The sequence below is a fragment of the Oncorhynchus nerka genome, linkage group LG28 (genome assembly GCF_034236695.1).
Source record: "Oncorhynchus nerka isolate Pitt River linkage group LG28, Oner_Uvic_2.0, whole genome shotgun sequence".
Classification (NCBI taxonomy): domain Eukaryota; kingdom Metazoa; phylum Chordata; class Actinopteri; order Salmoniformes; family Salmonidae; genus Oncorhynchus; species Oncorhynchus nerka.
The window spans coordinates 18,549,222-18,573,127 of record NC_088423.1 but is presented as its reverse complement, the minus strand read 5'-3'; the positions used below and the strand labels follow the sequence as shown (position 1 = coordinate 18,573,127).

At 40.3% G+C, this 23,906-nt stretch overlaps 1 protein-coding gene across 1 annotated transcript in view; it reads right to left on the bottom strand.

The window, feature by feature from the left end:
• Positions 1-23,906, bottom strand: part of LOC115113835 (calcium-activated potassium channel subunit alpha-1a) — a 253,005-nt gene that overhangs the window by 40,765 nt on the left and 188,334 nt on the right. The window contains exons 19-20 of the mRNA XM_065012674.1: positions 9,203-9,235; positions 3,769-3,862 (exon numbers count right to left, since the gene is read on the bottom strand). Coding sequence (XP_064868746.1) covers positions 3,769-3,862; positions 9,203-9,235 — 127 coding nt within the window. The remainder of the gene's footprint in view (positions 1-3,768; positions 3,863-9,202; positions 9,236-23,906) is intronic.

Below are 23,906 nucleotides of genomic sequence, written 5' to 3'. Positions count from 1 at the left end.
CCTTGAATGAGTAAGTGTGTCCAACTTTGTACAGGTACTGTATACACAAAAGTATGTGGACACCCCTTCAAATGAGTGGATTCGGCTATTTCAGCCACACCCTATGTTGACAGGTGTATAGAAACGATCATACAGCCATGCAATCTCCATAGACAAACATTGGCAGTAGATTGGCCTTCCAACAAGTCAGTTTTTACATTTCTGCCATGCTAGAGCTGCCCCGGTCAACTGTAAGTGCTGTTATTGTGAAGTGGAAACGTCTAGGAGCAACAACGGCTCAGCTGTGAAGTGGTAGGTCACACAAGAAATCTTAACGCTACAGTATACAATGACATTATAGACAATTCTGTACTACTAACTTTGTGGTAATACCCCCGTGCACAAAGCGTGGTCCATACAGAAATGGTTTGTTGAGATCAGTGAGGAAGGACTTGACTGGCTTGCACAGATCCCTCAACCCCATCGAACACCTTTGGGATGAATTGGAACGCCGACTACGAGCCAGACCTACGAGCCGACTACGAGCCAGGCCTAATCGCCCAACATCAGTGTCCAACCCCACTAGTGGAAGCAAGTCCCCGCAGCAATGTTCCAACATGTAGCGGAAAGCATTCCTAGAAGAGTGGCGGCTGTTATAACAGCAAAGTGAGGACCAACTCCATATTAATGTCAAGAATTTTGGAATGAGATGTTCGACGAGCAGGTGTCCACATACTTATGGTCATGTAGTGTATTTTGAACAGATCATTTTAAAGGAATAACATTTATGAAATATGTCAAGTTCTCACAATGGCTGATCATCAGAAACAACCACTTCTATTAGCAATTGGTTATCTCAATTTATTTTATAATTTATTCTCAGTAGTTGCCTGCATGTGGATATACCTCTAGTTCAAAGTATAAACCATTAGCTCCTACATATGTACATTTTGGCTGGGCTGATCTAACATTATCAATTTACCTTATACATTTTTTATTTTACCAGGCAGGTCAATTAAGAACAAATTCTTATTTACAATGACGACCTGACTTGCATGTTGTGTTCTTAATAATCTGTAGGAAGTTGAAAGGAAGACCAGAACAGGTGCTAATGAGAGTGAAAGCATTTAGTGCTTTTACACCCAGCTAAATATTTCATTACGAGCTGCATGTTTCACCACTCACTCAGTGGAGGCCTGTCACTTCAATCTCCACTCCCCACCATGACTAGTGATTGAGGCAGAGACTTGTCTGCCAAGATAGCTATCTCTCCAGTCTCACAGACACACTGTGTGCGTTCCAAATGGCACTCTATTCCCTATATATAGTGCGTTACTTTTGACCAGGGCCCATGAGGCTCTGATCATTAGTAGTGCACTATGTAGGGAATAAGGTGCCATTTGGGAAGCAAACACTGTCAACCATGACGGCCTGGCTGCCTGTCACTAGCCTACACCGCCACTCACCTCAGCCGCGATGTACCCAACATGACATGGGTGTCACGGTGCAGACGGGTATAAGCAAATGCTTTGTGACTTTCCACAATTAGATGTGTCTCATGGCCCATCAAGAGGTATGGAAATGGTGTTAATTTCAGCGAGGAGGAAATCGTCAAGGAGGATAGTGGAAGAGGAGGTGAGGTGTGACTTGTTACTTCAGTGACATGTCACATTCTCTCTCTGCCATCATCAGGAGATGACTATATCACCATGACTGCGTCCCAAATGGCACCATATTCCCTACATAGTGTGTTACTATTGACCAAAATGAAGGGTACTTTGTACTTAGAAAATAGGGTTCCATTTGAGATGCATCCTATATCTCCTAGTATCTCCACAGCTGATTGCTTTCATCAACACATACTGTAGGCTATGGGTTAAATTATTTACACTGTGTAGATTAAGCAGAGTCGAAATCTTTATGAATGCCATAGGTTTCAGATCCACCCGTGAACCAAGAAAAGTTTGGAGTGGTTTTATTTTTACATTCTAATTAGTAATATTTCTCCTGCCTAGCTTGTAAGCCTATCACAGTGATTGATTAATTTAGATTCACTTTCAACATGAAAGATAATACATCAGTAGCATATACAATCAATGAATTCTAGAGCATAGGAGTTGACAGCTCAACTGAGAAGAAACTCTGCTAGAAGCATTTTATTTGTGTCAAATGTCCTCTTCCAGCATTCCCTTTAGTAAGAGTAATGTAGCTACAGCAGCTCCTAGCTGTGGGTGAACACTCTGTCCCGCTCCACTCCAGCAGGCAATGAAAGCAGGCGATGGCTTTGAAAATGCTCCCCCAATCATACAAACTGACAAAGGCATGCTTTTCAAAAACCCACAGCCAATCTGTTGATCATTACTTATTTACAGAGGCCGTGGGGCCCCCAGGTCCTGTAGAAAACACATTTGATATAGTATACATAACCAGATGGGTTTTTTTCTCCGCTTGTAGAAATAAAGTATCCCTGAGGCTAACCCAAACAATCCCCTCTTCTCCACAGCGCATACAGCCAGGCGATGCACCATGTAGCTATTAAGTAGTTCATATATGAAAGATCAGATCCACCTGTATATCCAGCAGTATTAACATGACCAACAGAGGAGGAGGATACGATAGGATAAACTTCAATGTCCCCTAAGGGGGAAATTGGCTTAGACACACATAACTGCTGTATACAAAATAAACACTGTACATTACACACTTTGATGTGAGTCTGGTGCGTTAGCGTCCATTTAGCTAAGGGCTATAACATGAAAAGGCCTTAGTCTGCGTAAAATTACAGATCACCAGGTTTTCAACTACCTTCCCAGGAGCCAGGGAAACCTCCTAAAGTGGTACTGTAAAACTCTGACACCACTTTGAAGCAAATCAAAAGAGAGCAAATGCCTGCTAAGAAAAATGTCCAGTCAAACAGATCAAAGAAAACATGTGTAAATTATGTGACAAACAGGGACACTCCTTAGTTTTCTGCACAAAGGTGATTTCCTCGTGTAAGAGGGTGAACAAATGTTTGTGGGTAACTGTAAAGTGTAGTACTATAATAACTTGCTCGGAAGTACCTTCAATTCAACTTACTTTTACACAAGTATATAGAGTATTAATATAAAGTAGAATTACATCATGTTTTATACAGAGAGGTTTGGAGTTGTTCCATACACTGCTGTGTGACTTCTCTCTGACCTGGTCCATCTATTACCTTTCCCCTTTAATGATAAGGATTATTCTATTCCCTCTAATGGCCTCATGTGTTGAATAACAGTCCCTATCACCCGTCAAAATCAATAAACACTCATTTAATTCCATGGGACAAGATAAAAGCAAGGTAGCATTTGATTTTCAGTTTGGATGGTGATGGTGCACATCACTCGTGGCCTTATGAACCAAAAATAGAACTCAAAGGGATCGCTACAATAGAGGAGTAGCCCCAGGCGATAGAACCACAGGAGCCTCTCTGATTGGTTGGTGATGTCATTAGTGTCACTGCTGTTTAAAGACTCCAGTACATGTGGATGGGACTAGGAGGGTGACAGTTGAGGCCTTAAAACTAGAGTATTTCTCAAACAGATTATCATGGTCGGTCCGTCTGTCCCTCTCATTAAATAACTATTGAAGCTCTATGTGTCATTAACCGGTGATGAACTGAAATAATGCTTCGCCGTTAGAGAGTTCTGTCCCTTCTTTTTCTATGGCTAATTCCATGCAACACTTATCATCACAGTTGTTAGGTTAAAGAAATAGAAAATAATATTACTGATATATAGTGCTCTCTTGAAGCTGTTGTCCTACCTCATCATTTTTGGTGAACCGTTGGGTGAGTTCCTTGTGTCTCCATTACGTTGTTTCTTTTTAGGCGACAGTGTCGAATACTGCTCCTCTTCGACTGCAAGCACAGACAAGAGTGTGAGGAACAAAGGAATGGCTGAGTGAGAACACTTATAGTAAATCATACATGTACTGTATGTCCTGTAAGTAACAACACCAAGACAACACAATCAGTTCAAAAGTCAGAGAAGATCCCAAAGAGAGAGGTTAGAATAAGGAATGGGAGACCAGGAGGTGAGAAAGGAGTGAGGAAAGGGTGAGGTGGGGTAAGGACAAGACAGGAGGGCACATGGTATGCAAGTACAACCTGACATGTTTGACAAACAGTCCAAAATCCCCAAAATGCAACTCAACCAAAATGCAGGTGCACATTGTCCATGTGTGTGAACATAATGATCCAACATGCTGTAGTGCCATCCCCATCATGCTGCTGAAATAATGTATCACTGACTTACTGTAAAACAGACTTACTGTAAAACTTTGATAAGTGCTCATTTTAGCTCTTACTGTAGCTTTCATACTGTGCATAGAATATTATATGACAAAAATGGTACAATACAGTACTGTACAAGAATCACCATAAAAACCAAGCCCACACTAGAAGGGCAATTACAAATGATACCTTCTCTTTTCCTTGTCAAACGTTTCTACTTGCATATCTTGTTCACGTTCTTTAGAAATATACAAATTGTAATTATCCTCATAAAGCAAACAATTTCTGAATCATTGTAGTTTAAAAATGCAGTATGGAATCAACCCATAGAATTAGCTAGGGCTCGATTCAATCCATAGCGTAATAGAAATTTAAAGGCAATGTTCCCGAGTTAGCGGAGACTGCATTCACAGTAAACACTGCATATGATAGCTTAATCAGAAATCAATCGTGTTATAGTGCTGAACTTCAGCAATACGGATTGAATCGAGCCCCTAGTATCACTAAGAGGGTGTGACTGACTGTAACACATGCATTAACCCAGTATAGGCAAATATTATTTCAAATTCCATATGGCCATGTCCCTTTAGCGACTACTCATTATATTAGAAACACTTAAGATGCTTCTACTGCCGGCTATGAAAATCACTCACAATGTTCGTTCATCTAATTAAGATAATAAAGCATAAATATCACGGAGATGACATCGGAAATATGGCCCCTTTGTTCCAATGTCTGAATGCATCTGAGGTGGCTGGTCTTTAGATTCCTCTCGTCTCGGGGCCTGACGACATTGACTGCAATGCCCTTGGCTCGTGTAATTAGGTTTGTCTGAGTGCCAGTATGATTTATCCACCGCTCAGCTTCCCCTTGGACATTGTCTTTTAACACTACGTGAAGCTACATGCACTGACCCAGGCTCTTCTCTTTGCGGAAAAATAAATTACAAGTTTCACCCTCGAGTAGAAATTAATTTAGCTGATACCACATTTATACACAAAAAAAGAAAGAAAAAACAGCTCCTCTGTGCCAGTTGAGTGAAAATAAAATTGAAGAAAAACAGCAAGTTGACAGCTTCTAACTAAGACTGTTACTAAAATCCTCTCATTGCATGTTAGCGTTTCTATTCACTTATCTTTAACACACAACTAGCCATGTTAGCAGCCATGTTGAGTTATAACGAGTTAGATATAAAAAAAAACAGGACAGTGTCCCAAATGGCACCCTATTCCCTATATAGTGCACTACTTTTGACCAGGGCCCATAGTAGTGCACTAGGGAATAGGGTGTCGTTTGGGACACACTCAGACAAAACCAGGAGAAGCAGCTAAGTGGTTTTAAATGGTGTTTCAGACTATCAACATGACATAACGTGTTTAAACCTGACCTTCCTTTACAAAGGAATCTAGAATGTAACTCCTACATTCAAATGAATAACATCTCAAATATCATGGTCCTTTGAAGTTGGGCTACACGTTCAATTGCAACGCTGCTGGAATGTCTACCTACGACAGCATAATGGAAACAGGGACGAAGCACTGTAAGTAAGGGGCTTTCAGCAGAGTGGGATGCTGCTCACCCACACACAGACACACATACACACTGCTGGAGATGGCTGGTCGTTTGTTCACATCTTCCTCAGTCAGTTTGTTCAATATTTAATAGCTCCCAGCTGACAGCTGCACACACTGGGTCATTAGTAAGGAATGCTACACATGCAACCACTCCACTCCACCCCAGCAGTACAGCAGCCTTAGCTTCAGTCACAAACACATGTGTTGTGACGTTAGCTGTTGTGCAGGGCCTAGCTAGCCTAGCCACACCGTGCCGCACAGAGGCGAAACGCAAAGGGGGCTTGCAACCCCTCCACTAGAGCCTAGCAACAGACTCACAAACACATGCGTTATGATGCTAGCTAGTATTGTTGAGCCGGGCCTAGCTAGCCTAGCCACACCGTGCCGCAAGGAAGGGCAACATGAGGGGGCTTGCAATCTCTTCATTCAATCCCAGCCACGGTCTCAAACACATGCACCTGTGTGTTGTTATCTAGTAGTGGTGAGCAGGGGCCTAGTTACTGTTGCCTAGCTAGTCACACCATGCTGTGGTTCTATGTGAGAGGGCTTCTTACGTGTACAGTGTCTCATATTGAGCAGGGTGGCATTACTAGAGTGACTGGGCTGGTATCTGTATTTCACTGGCAGGCTGCGTGCCCTCAGGAGCCTGCTGGCCTCCTCTGCTGCCAGCCCCCCTGGTCCACCTGGTCCCCTCGCCACCTCGACCAGCTCTCTGGAACCCAGGAGGCTACGCCTCAGCACTGAGGGCCCCCTGGAAGGCTGCAGGCTTCCTTTACGGTTGTTGACTAGAGGAACTGACCCAGAGCCAGACCCAGAGCCAGGCAGTACTACTCCACTGTGGGGCGTTGCTACTTTATGGTGGGTCGCGTTGGCCGTGGAGTTGTGGTTCAATTTAATAGACTTGTTCTGATAGGTTGACCTTTTGATAAGGGTGTTGTCTTTAACTGCCAAATAGAAAATAACGAAAATGAGCAAATAACAATAATCACAGTTTATGAAATGTAGTTTGTCCTCAAATGAGTAACTATGGGGTTGATTTTAAATTTCTTTAATAATGGGTTGGATATCAGGGGATTCTTTTGTTGTTGTTCACAGTCGTGTCATTCATTATTATTTTAAGTAGGGGATATGGCACAAGAATACTAACAGATAAATAATTAAGGATCTCATTGTTATTAAACACCACTTAACCAGTAGACTCTTAAAATGAAATGTTCGATATGACATTTACTTTGATATTCATAATAAACATGAATGAATTAAGCAGGGCTTTCAGGTGTTCCTTGGATTGTTGTACGATAAGAACAACGGCATGACAACGGACATTTACAATCAGTGTCTAAAAAGGAAAAATAGCATAATGCTGAATGAGGAAGAACAAAACGTAGTTTATCACAATAAATCTAATAAATCAACTATTTTAATCCCTAATCAAAGCTGTTCATTTGTTTATTTACTTATCTAATTTCCTAGTGTTTAAAATAGACAAAAATGGTAAATATGACTCAAATCTAACAATACCATCAGGAGGAAGATATTTCCACCTCGCCCAAAGCTAGCTGGGAACAGAAGCCAGTGAAGCCAGGGTGTAGAGATGATTATTGAACTGGTCAGCTGTCTAATACATTACCGTCCCAGCCCCAAACCTCCTGCATTCATCTGTCCCACGTCAAACCCACACAGCTTTACAGCAGGGACAACACATTGTGGCAGATGGGCTGGCTATGTAGGACCAATGATGTTCAGTGCATTCTGAAAGGCTGAATACTTATGTAAGTATGGTATCTGTTTTTTATTTGTAATACATTTGCAAACATTTCTAAAAACCTGTTTTTGCTTTGTAATTATGGGGTATTGTGTTTAGATTGATGAGGATGTTTAATACATTTCAGGATAAGGATGTATCGTAACAAAATGTGGAAAAAGTGAAGGGGTCAGAATACTTTCCGAATGCACTGTAAAATATTTGCCCTGGATTCCTGATTCTATGTATTGGCCATTGAGAGCCTTTGAAGACACCAGTCGGTATTGGCACTACCCAGTAGGAGCAGTCCTCCGTAGGACATTAATGTAATTCTACAGTATTTTAATTAAATGTTTCAAGGATGTACATGTATTTAAATATTTGTGTTGTTGTAGTGGGGACAGTAATATTAGTAACCTCAAAATTATACTTTAAGGAAAAGGTTTTTATATATATACATTTATTTTTTTAGCTCACATAACATAATTGAAAGTGTGCATTAAGCTGTCTGTAATATAATGCACTTGGCAAAGATGAATATAGTCATTTATAACTTCTATAGCTTCCAAAATAACATTTCTATAGCTAAAAATGTTTAACAATGGTGGGGGACTGGAAAGATGGAGGCACAGTGGTTTCAACACAGCGCCCCCTATCAGTCATCTAGTGTATGTATAAATCATTGTCTAGGGCCCTCAACTCTGTAGATGGTCTATAGTAATATTTTCTCACTGCACTATACCCCTCCTAAATAATGTAGAAGATTATGTGTTCTCAATGTCAACCCCCCCCCCCCCCAAATGAAAACAATTGATCCAATAGCTATTTCCAAGCTCTCTTGAAATTCTCCAGACATAAGTGTTATCTAAGAACTAGAGTGCTATACTCTACAGTCCAGTAAACTCCAGAGATACCTTAGAGCCGTAGCACCATCTACTGCTCAAATTACAACTAATACTTAATGAAACATATAGTATTGGAATATAAAACTGAAAAACAGGTATCGGTCTGTACTTTCCACAAATAAATATTTTTAAATCAATAAATAAAGTGATACAATAAAATGTCAAAGTTAATTTGCCTCATGTACCATGTCAGGCTTACTGTACAGCAATGTTTTTTTTATCACAGAGCAACATCAGACAGACACAAGCCCCCCTCCCAAAGATACACAACCCAGTCCAGAGGGACATACTACATAGTCACTTTATCAACGTCAGTTGTTGAGGATGTGGGATTATTAAGCAGTGAAACACAGGAGTGGCTGACAAGCAGGGTTGAGGTAAAAAAAATATATTTTTTTTCTTTTCTTTTTTTTAACCTTTATTTGACTAAGCAAGAAGTTAACAACACATTTTTATTTATATTTAAAGCAGTCAATCCAGGAAGTAAACTGGAATTCCAATTCCAATTTTTCTCCCATTAGAAAAATAACCATTAAGGAAAACTGGAATTGTAATTTAAGTGTACTTCCTGAATTAATGAAATGAATTTAAATGGAATTGACCCCAACCCTACTGACGAGCAAACAGGAAAATATGAGGTAGACACAGTCAGAAGGATGACGGCAGGGAATGGACAGGGGACTGGGAGGGGGGTTAATGACTTAAGAAACAAATAAAAACATACATTGAAATCAAAACTTACTTGATTTGATATATCCGTTATAGTTATTTTTTGCTGAGAAAAATGCAGATACAATGAGAGGTTACAGGGTTGTTGCAATGAGAGCAAATTATATAGGATAATAAAACAGGTTAAAACTGAAGGCTACAATGTTGGTTAGAAAGCCGCTGTTGGGTTGAATCTCTTTAAGACACCACTGAACGGTGGTGTGCCTTGAAGACCATATAGACAAAGCAATGGGAAATAGAAAAAATTATTAAGAAAAAGAAGAATGTTTCAATGATTTGCGGTGATGCCGTCAGCAAGCTGAAATGATGAATGGTTAACTTAAAATGATAAACCGTATTGTTACAGCGCAACGTAGTTGTAGTTACTGCATATACAGTACAGCATACATCGATGACAGAGGCCTATAGCAGAATGGTCTACATTTACAAAGGAAAGGTTTTCCCTACTCCCCGGTAGGGATATCCCCGGTTCCACAGGATTGCCTGGGAACATCTGGATGCATGGAAGTTACTTTCTGTGAGTCAGTGATTCGGCTTTTGGACCCAGAGAAAGTACATGTTCATAAGTACCTTACGCATTGAATCCCCATTCCTGTATAGTACAATATAAAGGTCAGGCTTTGGGCTAAAGGCAGGACTGTGACAGGACATGTTCAACCAGGGAGCATGCTGGTCCTGGCATCTGTCGCCTGCGATTGGCCGGCACAGGACTAACAGACTAGCATCTGTCCCCCAGCGGGGGGGTGAGAGGGACCGAGAAATGGGGAAAGAGGGAGAGAAGAGAGGGAGCGGAAGGGAGAGAGAGAGGAGGAGAGAGGGGGCCCTGTGGGAGGAGAGAGAGATGGGGAGAAAGGAAGTGAGGGAGAGTAAAGGAGAGAGAAAGGAGGAGAGAGGGGGCTGTGGGGGGGTGGGGAGAGAGAGCGAGAGATGGGGAGAGAAGAGAGTGAGAGGAAGGGAGCGAGAGAGGGGGAGCAAGGGTGCTCTGGGTTGCCTAGTGGTTAGGAACTGTCACCCTGAGTTTCATGACAACCGGTAGCACTCCAAAAAAAAAGAAAATGCAAACATAATTTCCATGTCAGCCCGCGTAAGTCCCTGCCCTCAGCATGCCGCACACCGTGTAGACAGCGACTCTGGAGTATTCTCTGCTATCTTATCCATGCAGCCAGAATACAGCTAGTCAACTGGTCACATCCACAACAGCCCTGGAAGACAAGATGCAGCTGGAGGGGAGAGGATAGCCCCAGAGATGTAACTATGTGCTGCAGATCTGCTTTTGATTAAAAGACGTTTGCTTAAACGAATTTGGACTGACTTAATATGTCAAAGTAACATGTAACACATTGCATATTCTGCTCTTCTCAGGACTTATTTTCCCCCGACACAAACAACAACATGCACTAGTGTCGGGTGATGATGTCATGCGCTGACACCTCAGAGAGATATAAAATGCCTGAGTTATCAGGAACAAAGCTCCCTTGGCTCCATGTCTGTATCTCTGTCTGTAGGGGCCTGAGTTACCAGAGACAAAGCTCCCTTGGCTCCATGTCAGTGTCCCTGTCTGTAGGGGCTTGTTTCTTGGCAGGCTGGGTTGTGTGTCTTACAGCCCCGGCTCTTAAGGCATCTCAGTGATGAGTGATCCAGGTCACTAGTAAATGTACCACATAGGCCACAGCATTATGAAACCATTCAACAATGTCCAAATAATAAAGGCAAGGACAATTGGTTATGTCCATCCAAAATATCTAAATATTATTTAAAATGTTGTCAATAAACTCAGCTTATTCAAATGTAAGAGATGTACTGTAACCAACTAAAAACATTTCATAATTCAATAAAATAATGATACATCATTTCATACCCATCTTGAAAGAATCCATATAAATTACACATTTTTAAAACAACAACAATAAAGCCGTAAATTATCTGACGCTAAAGTAAAACCAAAACACAAACTATGAAGAAACACCAGCACAACACACGCTAGACTAACATAGCATGCTCTAGAAGACAACTACCATCTTCACTAGTAGCAGGACAAAGACACTACACAATATCTAAAATCATAACACGAATATCCAACAACATCAACAATTACGCCAGTAGCTAACAAAAGTGCCATATTTAAACTATCGATTCCTTTTAAACCATACAGAAAACAAACGAGCCAGACTTTGTACCACATGAACATACATACAGTGAACATCACGAACATGGATAACACATGCTGTGTCACGTTGACAACTTACAGGCACTTAAAGTGGTTGAGCATTCATTAAGAGAGACAGGAGAGAGAGGGAAGCCACGTTGCTGAAGGGTGTCCTTCGTGTTACTATCATGATGCACATTGGCTGACATGCAAGAGCAGTCACACTCTGAATGGCCGCAATCAAAACAACATGCCAGCATCATTCTCTTGTAGACGGACATCTTGGCTACAGTCATGGGACGGCAGGGTGGTTGGTTGGTTGGATGGCAGGATGAGAGGAGGAGAGGAAAGGCAGCAGGTTAATGGCAACACAAGGTTATTCTGTACCTAGGGAGGAGGATGGGGCTGGGGAATACTTGGGAAGGGAGTAGCTGGGGAGTCAGACTCTAACTACCACATCACTGACTGGTCCTACTATTCTATCATCTAAAACTGACCAATGTAGCTAAATCCTATTGTGGGCTTTAGTTTGAAAACATTCATTGATGCTAACTTGTGTTCTTATGCACATAAAATGAGGATCTTCAGTCAGTAGCTATCTTCTGAGACTAGTGGATGTAAATATCAAAGGGTCAATGATGACACTCAAGGTCATGGATGATAGATGCCCTGAGGTGAAATACACTGTACTCAATACTTGCATATAAAAGGTGAGTGGATGGGCTACTGTATTCGTTGTGTAGTGTATCACAGTTATACACAGTCATAGTATCACAGCTACACCAAAGGTATATCATATGATATAGTATGCAGCCTAAAGGTTGAACTAAAACAGTTTGCTGGTTTTGTGATGAACATGAACTGTAAGCATTTGACAACCCAAGCAAAGCAGGACTGTGGAATCTCAATGTTATGCCAAAAGCTATAACGTTACAGTATATCTTTGTCATCTTGACATAGATCCTCAGAAAAGTTCACATGATGTAGCCACTGGATGAGATGTTAGCCACATACAGTACAGTACACACGTAAGAGGATGGGATTGGGTACTGGTTTGGCCTGCATGGGAAAGAATTGGGTTCACTTTGTTGGATTCGTAAAAAGTGAAGGTGTAGTGACTTTTGGGTAGAAAAAAATGGCACCTTCAGATTTCAAATGATAGGCTGCTGTAACAATTACTAGTTGATAGAGTTTGGAGGACATCTGGTGGCTAGTTGCAGTAGAACTGCTTCTTTTTCTACAGAAGTCAAATATGTATCATGTATCATGTAAACACCACACTCTAAAAAAAAGTTATTGAGGGGTTCTTTGTCAGGTGTGAGTGAGGGTGATAAGCGTAACACATTTTTTTTTGCATTTCAGGAAGGGTTCTTTACTGCTGTGATGGTTGTGAAGGACCATCCTGTTCTTTCCCCCCAACATGAATGCCTTTATGCCATGAAGCACTACACTGTTCAAAAGTTACTCTAATTTTTACTCATTCTGGGGGTTTTCTTAATTTTTTACTATTTTCTACATTGTAGAATAACAGTGAAGACATCAAAACTATAAAATAACATATAGAATCATGTAGTAACCAAAAAAAAGTTAAGCAAATCAAAATATATTTTATATTTGGGATTCTTCAAAGTAGCCACGATTTGCCTTGATGGCAGCTTTGCACACTCTTGGCATTCTCTCAACCAGCTTCATGAGGTAGTTACCTGGAATGTATTTCAATTAACAGGTGTGCCTTGTTAAAAGTTAATTGGTGGAATTTCTTTCCTTCTTAATGCGTTTGAGCCAATCAGTTGTGTTGTGAGGGGTGGTATACAGAAGATTGCCCTATTCGGTAAAATACCAAGTCCATATTATGGCAAGAACAGCTCAAATAACCAAAGACAAATGACAGTCCATCATTACTTTAAGACATGAAGGTCAGTCAATCTGGGAACATTTCAAGAAATGTGAAAGTTTCTTCAAGTGCAGTCACAAAAAACATCAAGCCCTATGATGAAACTGGCTCTCTTGAGGACTGCCACAGGAAAGGAAGACCAAGAGTTACCTCTGCTGCAGAGGATAGGTTCATTCGAGCATTGGACTAGTAACCGAAAGGTTGCAAGTTCAAATCCCCAAGCTGACAAGGTACAAAATCTGTCTTTCTGCCCTTGAACAGGCAGTTAACCCACTGTTCCTAGGCCGTCATTGAAAATAAGAATGTGTTCTTAACTGACTTGCCTAGTAAAATAAAGGTAAAATAAAAATAAAAAATTAGAGTTAACTGCACTTCAGATTGCAGCCTAAAAAAATGCTTCACAGAGTTCAAGTAACAGACATTTCAACATCAACAGTTCAGAGGAGACTTCATGAATCAGGGCTTCATGGTCAAATTGCTGCAAAGAAAACACTACTGAAAGACACCAATAAGAAGAAGAGACTTGCTTGGATAAAGGAACAATAGCAATGGACATTAGACCGGTGGAAATCTGTCCTTTGGTCTGATGAGTCCAAATGTTGATTTCTGATTCCAACTGCTGTGTCTTTGAGACGCAGAGTAGGTGAACGGATGATCTCTGCATGTGTGATTCCCACAGTGAAGCATGGACGAGGAGGTGTGATTGTGTGCGGAGGCTTTTGTGGTGACGCTATCTGTGATTTATTTAGAATTCTAGGCACAATTAACCAGCATGGCTACCACAGCATTCTGCAGAAATACATCATCCAATCTGGTTTGTGCTTAGTGAGACTATCATTTGTTTTTCAACAGGACAATGACCCAAAACACACCTCCAGGCTGTGTAAGGGCTATTAGATCAAGAAGGAGAGTGATGGAGTGCTGCATAAGATGACCTGGCCTACACAATCACCCGACCTCAACCCAATTGAGATGGTTTGGGATGAGTTGGACCTCAGAGTGAAGGAAAAGCAGCCAACAATTGCTCAGTATATGTGGGAACTCTATCAAGACTGTTGGAAAAGCATTCCTCATGAAGCTGGTTATGATAATGACTACCTCTCCTGGTTGACTGCCTCGCCTGGTTCACCAACTACTTCTCTGACAGAGTTCAGTGTGTCAAATCGGAGGGCCTGTTGTCCGGACCTCCCCCTCTATGGGGGTGACACAGGGTTCAATCCTCGGAACGACTCTTTTCTCTGTATACATCAATGATGTCGCTCTTACTGCTGGTGATTCTCTGATCCACCTCTATGCAGACGACACCATTCTGTATACTTCTGTCCCTTCTTTGGACACTGTGTTAACAAACCTCCAGACGAGCTTCAATGCCATACAACTCTCCTTCTGTGGCCTCCAACTGCTCTTAAATGCAAGCAAAACTAAATGCATGCTCTTCAACCGATTGCTGCCCACACCTACCCACCCGTCCAGCATCACTACTCTGGATGGTTCTGACTTAGAATATGTGGACATCTACAAATACCTAGGTGTTTGGTTAGACTGTAAATTATCCTTCCAAAATTTAAATCCAAAATTAAATCTGGAATCGGCTTCCTAATTCACAACAAAGCATCCTTCACTCATGCTGCCAAACATACCCTCGTAAAACTGACTATCCTACCGATCCTTGACTTCGGCGATGTCATTTACAAAATAGCCTCCAACACTCTACTCAGCAAATTGGATGCAGTCTATCACAGTGCCATCCGTTTTGTCACCAAAGCCCCATATACTACCCACCACGTCGACCTGAATGCTCTCGTTGGCTGGCCCTCGCTTCGAACTGCAAAAATCACTGAAGCTGGAGACTCATATCTCCCTCACTAGCTTTAAGCACCAGCTAGCTGTCTGAGCAGCTCACTGCACCTGTACATAGCCCATCTGTAAATAGCCCATCCAACTACCTCATCACCATATTGTTATTTATTTTGCTCCTTTGCACCCCAGTGCCGCTACTTTCACACTCATCTTCTGCACATCTATCACCCCAGTGTTTCATTTGCCATACTGTAATAATTTCTCCACTATGGCCTATTTATTGCCTCACCCCCCTTATCCTACCTCATTTACACACACTGTATATAGACTTTCTCTATTGTATTATTGACTGTATGTTTGTTTATTCCATGTGTAACTCTGTGTTGTTGTTTGTGTCACACTGCTGTGCTTTATCTTGGCCAGGTCGCAGTTGTAAATGAAAACTTGTTCTCAAATAGCCTACCTGGTTAAATAAAGGTGGGAAAAATAAATAAATAATAATAATAATAATAATATGCCAAGAGTGTGCAAAGCTGTCATCAGGGTAAGGGTGGCTACTTTGAAGAATCTAATATATTAAATACATTTTGATTTGTTTAACACTTTTTTGGTTACTACATGATTCCATGTGAGCTATTTCATAATGTTGATGTCTTCACTATTATTCTGCAATGTAGACAATAGCACAAATAAAGAAAAACCCTTGAATGACTAGGTGTCCAAACTTTTGACTAGTACTGTAACTGTCAACCAGCTGTCAGTAACTTACTGTACTTTACCTGGACTTTTCTCATTACAAGATAGCGTAATATCAGTTGACATCTGCTAAGCATTCTTTGTGGTGAACACACTTGGGACCTCACCTGGCCGCAAACAGACCTTCCTGTCACACCATCAGGTCAGTGAGAGTGACAGAGATCAGCCACAGTAAGTTCCTGTGAATAACTACTTGAAGCAGGCTGACAGTAAAATATTGAAAAATAAACATGAACTACAGTACCTGGTGACCAGCTGCCATTACGTTACTGGAAAATGCACAGTAACCTTAACTCTTACGGAAAAAACACATGAATTTAACATGTGATCGCGTGATCCGTTGTGATCACTTGTGATTTAATGTGAAGTTAATGTGATGACGTGATAGATAGCATGTGACAACATGTGACAACATAAAATTACACATGACAACATGTGAGAACATGATCTCATATGAAGTGAATGTGAAATAAATGTGACAACATGAGGATGCAACATTTTAACATGTGATACCATTAATTACACGTGACAACATTTGAGCACATGTGAAAGCCTATATGTCAAATGCCATTTAGAATACTTTAAAAGGCATTATTGACATTCATTCAATTTAAACAGTCATGGTCCCCTGCAGCTTTTGTCTAGTTCCCAGTTTGTTTCAGGGATGACCCCAGTTATGTTTTTAGGACGTTCTAAGAATGTTGTGTTATGGTCTTCTATAGGTTTTTGTCTAAAATACGGTAAATCTAAAACTAGTTACTGTATTTTACAGCTAAATGAAGGTGTTATGTTAAAGGACAGTATACTGCAGAGATGGGCTATATATTTATTGCCAATAATACATTTCTGCATGTTGCCTAAAGTTGCAGTACAAATGAAGTAAACATGCACAACAACTTAAAGTGTTATTTCTATAAAATGACAGTATGCTGCTATATTCTGATTTCAATTACTGTAAAATCTTGTATAATTTTGTACTGTGAACACATTTGGGAAAAGCTGCCCAGTATCAAATAAATAATTGTACAATGATCAACACCAGCGTAACATCAACATAAACTATGCAGGGCTTAAGGACACTACAGTAAACATTTGTGGATTTTAACTTGCAACCTCTTGGTAGGGAGTGCATCGATGTTTCTGCAGTGCCAGCAGGGTCATACTCATTACTTGGAACATATTTTTATTACATTTGTTATTTAACTAGGCAAGTCAGTTAACAACAAATTGTTATTTACGATGACAACCTACATATATTAACACACTCAAAAAATAAGGGTATGGTTAAGGTACAGTGTTGTTCCTTGGCGTGCAAAAAGGTCAAAGGTACACATATAAACTCACATGGTACAGTTTATATTTTGAATATAAGGTACAATCATTATGACACTTTAAAATATAAGTGGGGGCAGAGACGTGCATTATTTCTGTTACATGTATTTGAAGTATGTATTTCAATTACTTCTGAGTATTTTCTATTACACTGGGCTGAAGTATACTCCAATGTATTTTGTAACAACATACTTTCGAGTGCTGTAATTCGTATTTTGAAAATATAAAATACTTTTCTATACCATTTTTTTTTATATAGTGGTTCACCATTTTATGGCCACCTTTCACCCTGCATTGGTATCAGAATTCTGATGGCACTATGGTGGAATAAGACCATCTGCTACATGAACTAAATATAATTGTGTATGTAAACATGTACAATTGCAAAAGATGCTGAGTATTATTCTAATGAGCTCCGCCACAAAACAAGGTTCGGTCGAGAAGGGATACAGCTTTTGTCGAAATTGACTTTTCATAGCAGGTTTTGGAAAATGTACGCATCAGGTTAATTGAATTAACGTAGCAGGTTAGGATAATTAGGTTAAACTGTGTCCCATCTAGACATTACCCCAAAATAAGGCCAATAATAGTAATAATAATACCCAGTGTGCTTTGCAGTTCATTTTGGTTCATTTTCACATACATTACATTTTGTAATTTAGCAGACACTCCTATCCAGAGTGACTTACAGTCAGTGCATTCAACTAAGGTAGATAAACAACAACATATCAAGTAAAATGTTTCTGTAACCGTTACTAAGAATGCTGTTGCTGTACAGCCCATCTACTTGTGAATGTATTTTTGTATTTTAAAATACAAACTACATGTATTGTACTCGATACCATCTACTGTATGCTGCTCTGTACCATCACTCATTCATATATCCTTATGTACATATTCCTTATCCCCTTACACTGTGTATAAGACAGTAGTTTTGGAATTGTTAGTTAGATTACTTGTTGGTTATCACTGCATTGTCGGAACTAGAAGCACAAGCATTTCGCTACACTCGCATTAACATCTGCTAACCATGTGTATGTGACAAATAAAATTTGATTTGATTTGATTATTTCAATAAAATACATTTCAAAATACAAGTATTTTGTAGATTATTTTTGTAACATTGATCTTCATGGAATTTTTTACCCATCACTGTGTGGTGGAAAAGTACTGGTTGGGGTTCATTAGCATATGTGGGGGAGTGGTCAAATGTGGCCATTTAGCCAATTGCAGTTTCCCAATGACTTTAAAGCACCTGAATGCACCTAAAGCTGGTATTTCCGACTTCACAATTGGTAAATTCCCACCTTCCACATGGTTACTAATGCAGTACCATATTGAATATATTGGGTAGAAAAATGTACCATTGTACTAGATTCTCTGCACATGTACCCTTTTTGTACACCAGGGAACAACATTGTACTGTAACCATACATACTTTCATATTTGATAGTGTGTGGAGATATGTTCATGTTCACAAATAACCATCTGGTGGCCCTCCAGAGACATTAATGCACTCCAGACCAGCCAAAGGTTGCAAGGACAAGTACCAAGAGCATTTATGCACACAGGGCTAGATTCTATAAGATCTGCACTAATGGCCACCTGCATAGTGGTTGTTTTGGCAGTGTCGGAGGTGGAACTGCATTAGAGCTGTCAAATCCCCAAGCAGTTCCCGGCCTTATACCTAAAGAGGACATTACAATTGGCTGTACAGAGCAGTTTGGAACACCGGACTGTGCTATGTGATCTACAGCTCAATTAGGCTGATAGAATTTTAATTTTTAATTTTGATTTGAGTTTCATTATTTCTATATAGCCTACACTTTCTCATTATGAAATTCTAACGTGATTAGGATGGGTGTGGCTTTGTGACAATGACCACATGAGCAGCCACTCACCGATTTGACAGGTCTAATGAGTTAAAACTCCAACACCGCCATATTTATTTTACCTTTATTTAACTAGGCAAGTCAGTTAAAGAACAAATTCTTACTTACAATGACGGCCTACACTGGCCATACCTAGATGCCAATTGTGCGCCGCCCTATGGGACTCCCAATCACGGCCGGTTGTGATATAGCTTGGATCACCAATATGCTTGATCTGATTGAATCTAGGCCTTAATGTCAAGTGTCCCTAAGCACTGCTACTTTTTCGTTGGTGTTCTTCGGTTATGGTTGCGTCCAAAGTGTGTTAATGAATGTTAAGGTCAATTCAAAAAGTGAATCAAATTCCCAAATAATCTTAATTTGAATTTCTGTGCACTTCCCGAATACAGTTCCTTGTATAAAGTTCAGCTGAAGAAATACAGAAAAAGTTGTTCCCACTATTTTCATCACAACTCCGTAGCTGGTAATTTACTATAAAATTACAGGATTTTTGATTTTACAGTTTGTCCCAAAAGCACACCTAAACAAGTATCCTATACGTTTAAATGCAATTGCAAGTGAGGAATGGCAAGCTAATTTATGTGAAATCACGTTGAAAGGTGTTTTTGAAACACTTCACATGTGAAAACGTGTTTTGGGAAAACTTCACGTGACATTTCACATTTGAAAACGTGTTTTTGTAACACTTCACGTGACATTTCACATTTGAAATCATCTGAAATTGTGTTTTTGGAACACATCACTTGTGACATTTCACATTGAAAATGTGTATTTTTGGAACATGTCACGTGACATTTCAAATGTGAAATCATGTGAAAATCTGTGTTTTCACATTTTACATTTAAAAACCTGTGTTTTTGGAACACTTTTATGTGACATTCTACTTGTGAAAACATGGATTTGGAACAATTCACATATGGCATTTCACATGTATGATCATGTGAAAACCTGTGTTTCCGGAACTCTTCACATGACATTTTACATGTAAATACATGTGAATATTTTTTTTTTGTAACACCCTCACGTGACATTTAACATGTGAATATATGTTTTTTTGGAACACTTCACTTGTGACATTCCACATGTGAAAATGTAAAAACATGTTTTTGGAACACATCATGTGACTTTTCACGTTAATTTTTTTGTTTTTGGAACACTTCACATTAGTGATCACATGCAATTTAATGTGTTATTGCTGTTCAGCTAAAGTATGACCCCACCTGGTTGTTGAACAGACAAACTCTGGAATTTAAGTACACTGACCTTTCTGTTGCGCCACAAAGTCATTGCCATACATATTCATTACCTATAATACATCTCTGCACTCATCATTGATTTCATTTACTCATTTCATTTACTTACAGTATTTCAGCAATTTGAGCGTTTTCTGTATAGCTGTCTAATATTGGTGGGGCATATTATTCTGTTTTAATGTCACACCTGAATCACTATGATAAATATAATAGTTTTTCTTCGATTGTATATTTAACAAAGCTGAGATTTAGGCCTAATAACAGTGGGTTAAGTGCCTTGTTCAGGGGCAGAACAACATAATTTTACCTTGTCAGCTCTGGGATTCGATGTTGCAACCTTTCGGTTACTAGTCCAATGCTCTAACCACTAGGCTACCTGCCGCAATGAATAGCATTCTCACATAGGTGTTTGTTTTGTCCAGGTGAGAAAGGGCAGTGTGGAGTACGATTGAGATTGCGTCAGCTGTAGATCTGTTGGGGCGGTATGCGAATTGGAGTGGGTCTAGGGTTTCCGGGAAGATGCTGTTGATGTGAGCCATGACCAGCCTTTCAAAGCACTTCATGGCAACCGATGTGAATGCCACAGGGCCGTAATCATTTAGGCAGGTTACCTTCATTTTCTTGGGCACAGGGACTATAGTGTTCTGCTTGAAACATGTTGGTATTACAGACTCGTTCAGTGAAGACACTTGACAGTTGGTCTGCGCATGCTTTGAGTACATGTCCTGGTAATCCGTCTGGCCCAGCGGCTTTGTGAATGTTGACCTGTTTAAAGGTTTTGTTCACATCGGCTACTGAGAGCGTTATCACACAGTCGTCCAGAACAGCTGATGCTTTCATGCAAGCTTCAGTGTTGCTTGCATCGAAGCGAGCATAAAAGGCATTTAGCTCGACTGGTAGGCTCGCGTCACTGGGCAGCTTGCTTCTGGGTTTCCCTTTGTAGTCCTTAATAGTTTTCAAGCCCTGCCACATCCGACGAGCATCATGGCAGGTGTAGTAGGATTCAATCTTAATCCTGTATTGATGCTTTGCTTGTTTGATGGTTCGTCTGAGGGCATAGCGGGATTCCTTACAAGCGTCTGGATTAGTCTCCCACTCCTTGAAAGCGACAGCTCTAGCCTTTAGCTCAATGTGGATGTTGCCTGTAATCCATGGCTTCTGGTTCAGATATGTACGTAAAGTCACTGTGGGAACGACGTCGTCGATGCACTTATTGATGAAGTCGATGATTGAGATGGTGTACTCCTCAATGCCATTGGATGAATCCCGGAACATATTCCAGTCTGTGGTAGCAAAACAGTCCTGTAGTGTAGCATCCGCGTCATCTGACCACTTCTGTATTGTGCGAGTCACTGGTAATTCCTGCTTTACATGTTGCTTGTAAGCAGGAATCAGGAGGATAGAATTATGGTCAGATTTTCCAAATGGAGGGCGGGGGAGAGCTTTGTATGCATCTCTGTGTGTGGAGTAAAGGTAGTCTATGATTTTTTTCCCTCTGGTTGCACATATGACATGCTGGTAAAAATTTGTCCAAACTGATTTAAGTTTGCCTGCATTAAAGTCCCCGGCCACTAGTAGCACCGCTTCTGGGTGAGCATTTTCTTCTTTGCTTACGGCCTTATAGAGTTGGTTGAGAGCGGTCTTATTGCCAGCTTCGTTCTGTGGTGGTAAATAGACGACTACGAATAATATAGATGAGAACTCTCTTGGTAGATAGTGTGGTCTACAGCTTATCATAAGGTACTTCTTTAAGACTTCTTTAATATTAGACATCGCGCACCAGCTGTTATTGACAAATAGACACACACTCCTCGTCTTACCAGAGGTAGCATCTCTGTTCTGCAGGTGCATGGAAAATCCCGGGAGCTCTATATTATCCGTATCGTCGTTCAGTCACGTCACGTAAAATATAAGATGTTACAGTTTTTGATGTCCCGTTGGTAGGATAATCTTAATCGTAGGTCATCAATTTTATTTTCCAATGATTGCACGTTAGCAAGAAGAACGGATGACAGTGGGGGTTTTCTCACTCACCTACGGACTCTCAGAAGGAGGCGAGGATCTGGGCCTGTTCCAGTGAAAGCAAGATATCCTTCTCGTCGGACTCGTTAAAGGAAAAAGTTTCTTCCAGTCTGCGGTGAGTAATCGCTGTTCTCATGCCCAGAAGTTATTTCCGGGCAGAAGGGACAGTAGCACCAAAATTACGTACACAATAAGTAAAATCAATAAGTTACACAAACCCCCCAAAAATATCAAAACAGCACAATTGGTTGGGAGAATGTAAAACGTCAACCATGTTCTTCGGCGCCATCTTTGGTTCACTCCAAAGTAAACAGAATAAAGCAGCAAACTGTCCCTTACAGCAATAATACCTTAATCGAGCTCTAAAAATACAGTTTTTGAATATTTACTGAATTTTCACTGCAACCAGTAGCCAGAAAATGTTGAACAGTGTAATGAAGAACCCTCTGGTTCTGTCAATGTAATTAAGAACTATACACATGGTTATTCGAAGAACTGATGTAAAAAGGCCAAAAAAGGGTTCCTTACAGGGACAAAAAAATATATATAATTGGTACTAACTAGCACCCTCTTTTTTCTCTTGTACCACAGGAAAAAGAATTGTCATGTAATTGGACTCGTTTAAGGCTACATTGTATATTTGGCTTCATCAAATACTTAAGGTTGACGGGTATCTACCCTAATGTATAGGGTCGACAAATCTACCAATCATCACGTTTTTGTGTTCTCCTTGACCTGAGAGTATAGCGTGCAAATGAGATGTGAGTGAACGTGAAGGATGCAGGCAGAAGTGTCCACCATCGCCACATGCAACATGTGCAGTACACTCAACAATAACAAAAAAGATCGAACTCAAGGGTAGCAGGCTGTACTACGGAGGGTAGGGGTAGGGCACCTATATTACTCACAATAAAGCACTATACGTGAACAGTTAAAAAATTGTTTCATGTTCCAAGGCAGCAGAAAGAGAATACATCAAACATTAGCGTCAGTAGATATGGTCATCAAAGTTATATGAGACAAGCCTCTTTAAACAAGGCACAATATAGAAGAAACCTGTTTGAAATCTTGAAAGGAGAAAATAGAAACAGATTTAAGACAGATCACACTGTTTTTGTTGACGTCATGACTGGTCCCAGATCTGTTCAGATTGTTTTGCCAACTTCTATGGTCATTGTAATGCCAAACATGACAGATCTGGGACCAGGCTATTTGTTTCTATATCCTCATTCTCTTTATTGAGTGCTACATTAAATATGAATAAATATGCGACCCAAATGGCCACCTATTCCTTATTGTGTCCACTACTTATGACCAGGGCCCTGTGGGATCTGGTCAAACATAGTGCAATATATAGGGAATAAAGTGTAATTTGGGAGTTAGCCCAAATGACACTTTATTAATTTTCTGTACACAGTTATCTGTGCACTGGATGCTTGTTTAAAATAATAATATGGCCTTTCCTGAGGCAGAGGTTACAGGGTTTTATCCTGTGGATTATTAATAAAGGACATAAATGGTTTAGACAAATAGCTATGTAGATCGTGTAAAGACAATGCCTTTGTTCCAAATGGCATCCTTTTCCCAATATAAGGCATTACTTTTGACCACAGTTCTATGGG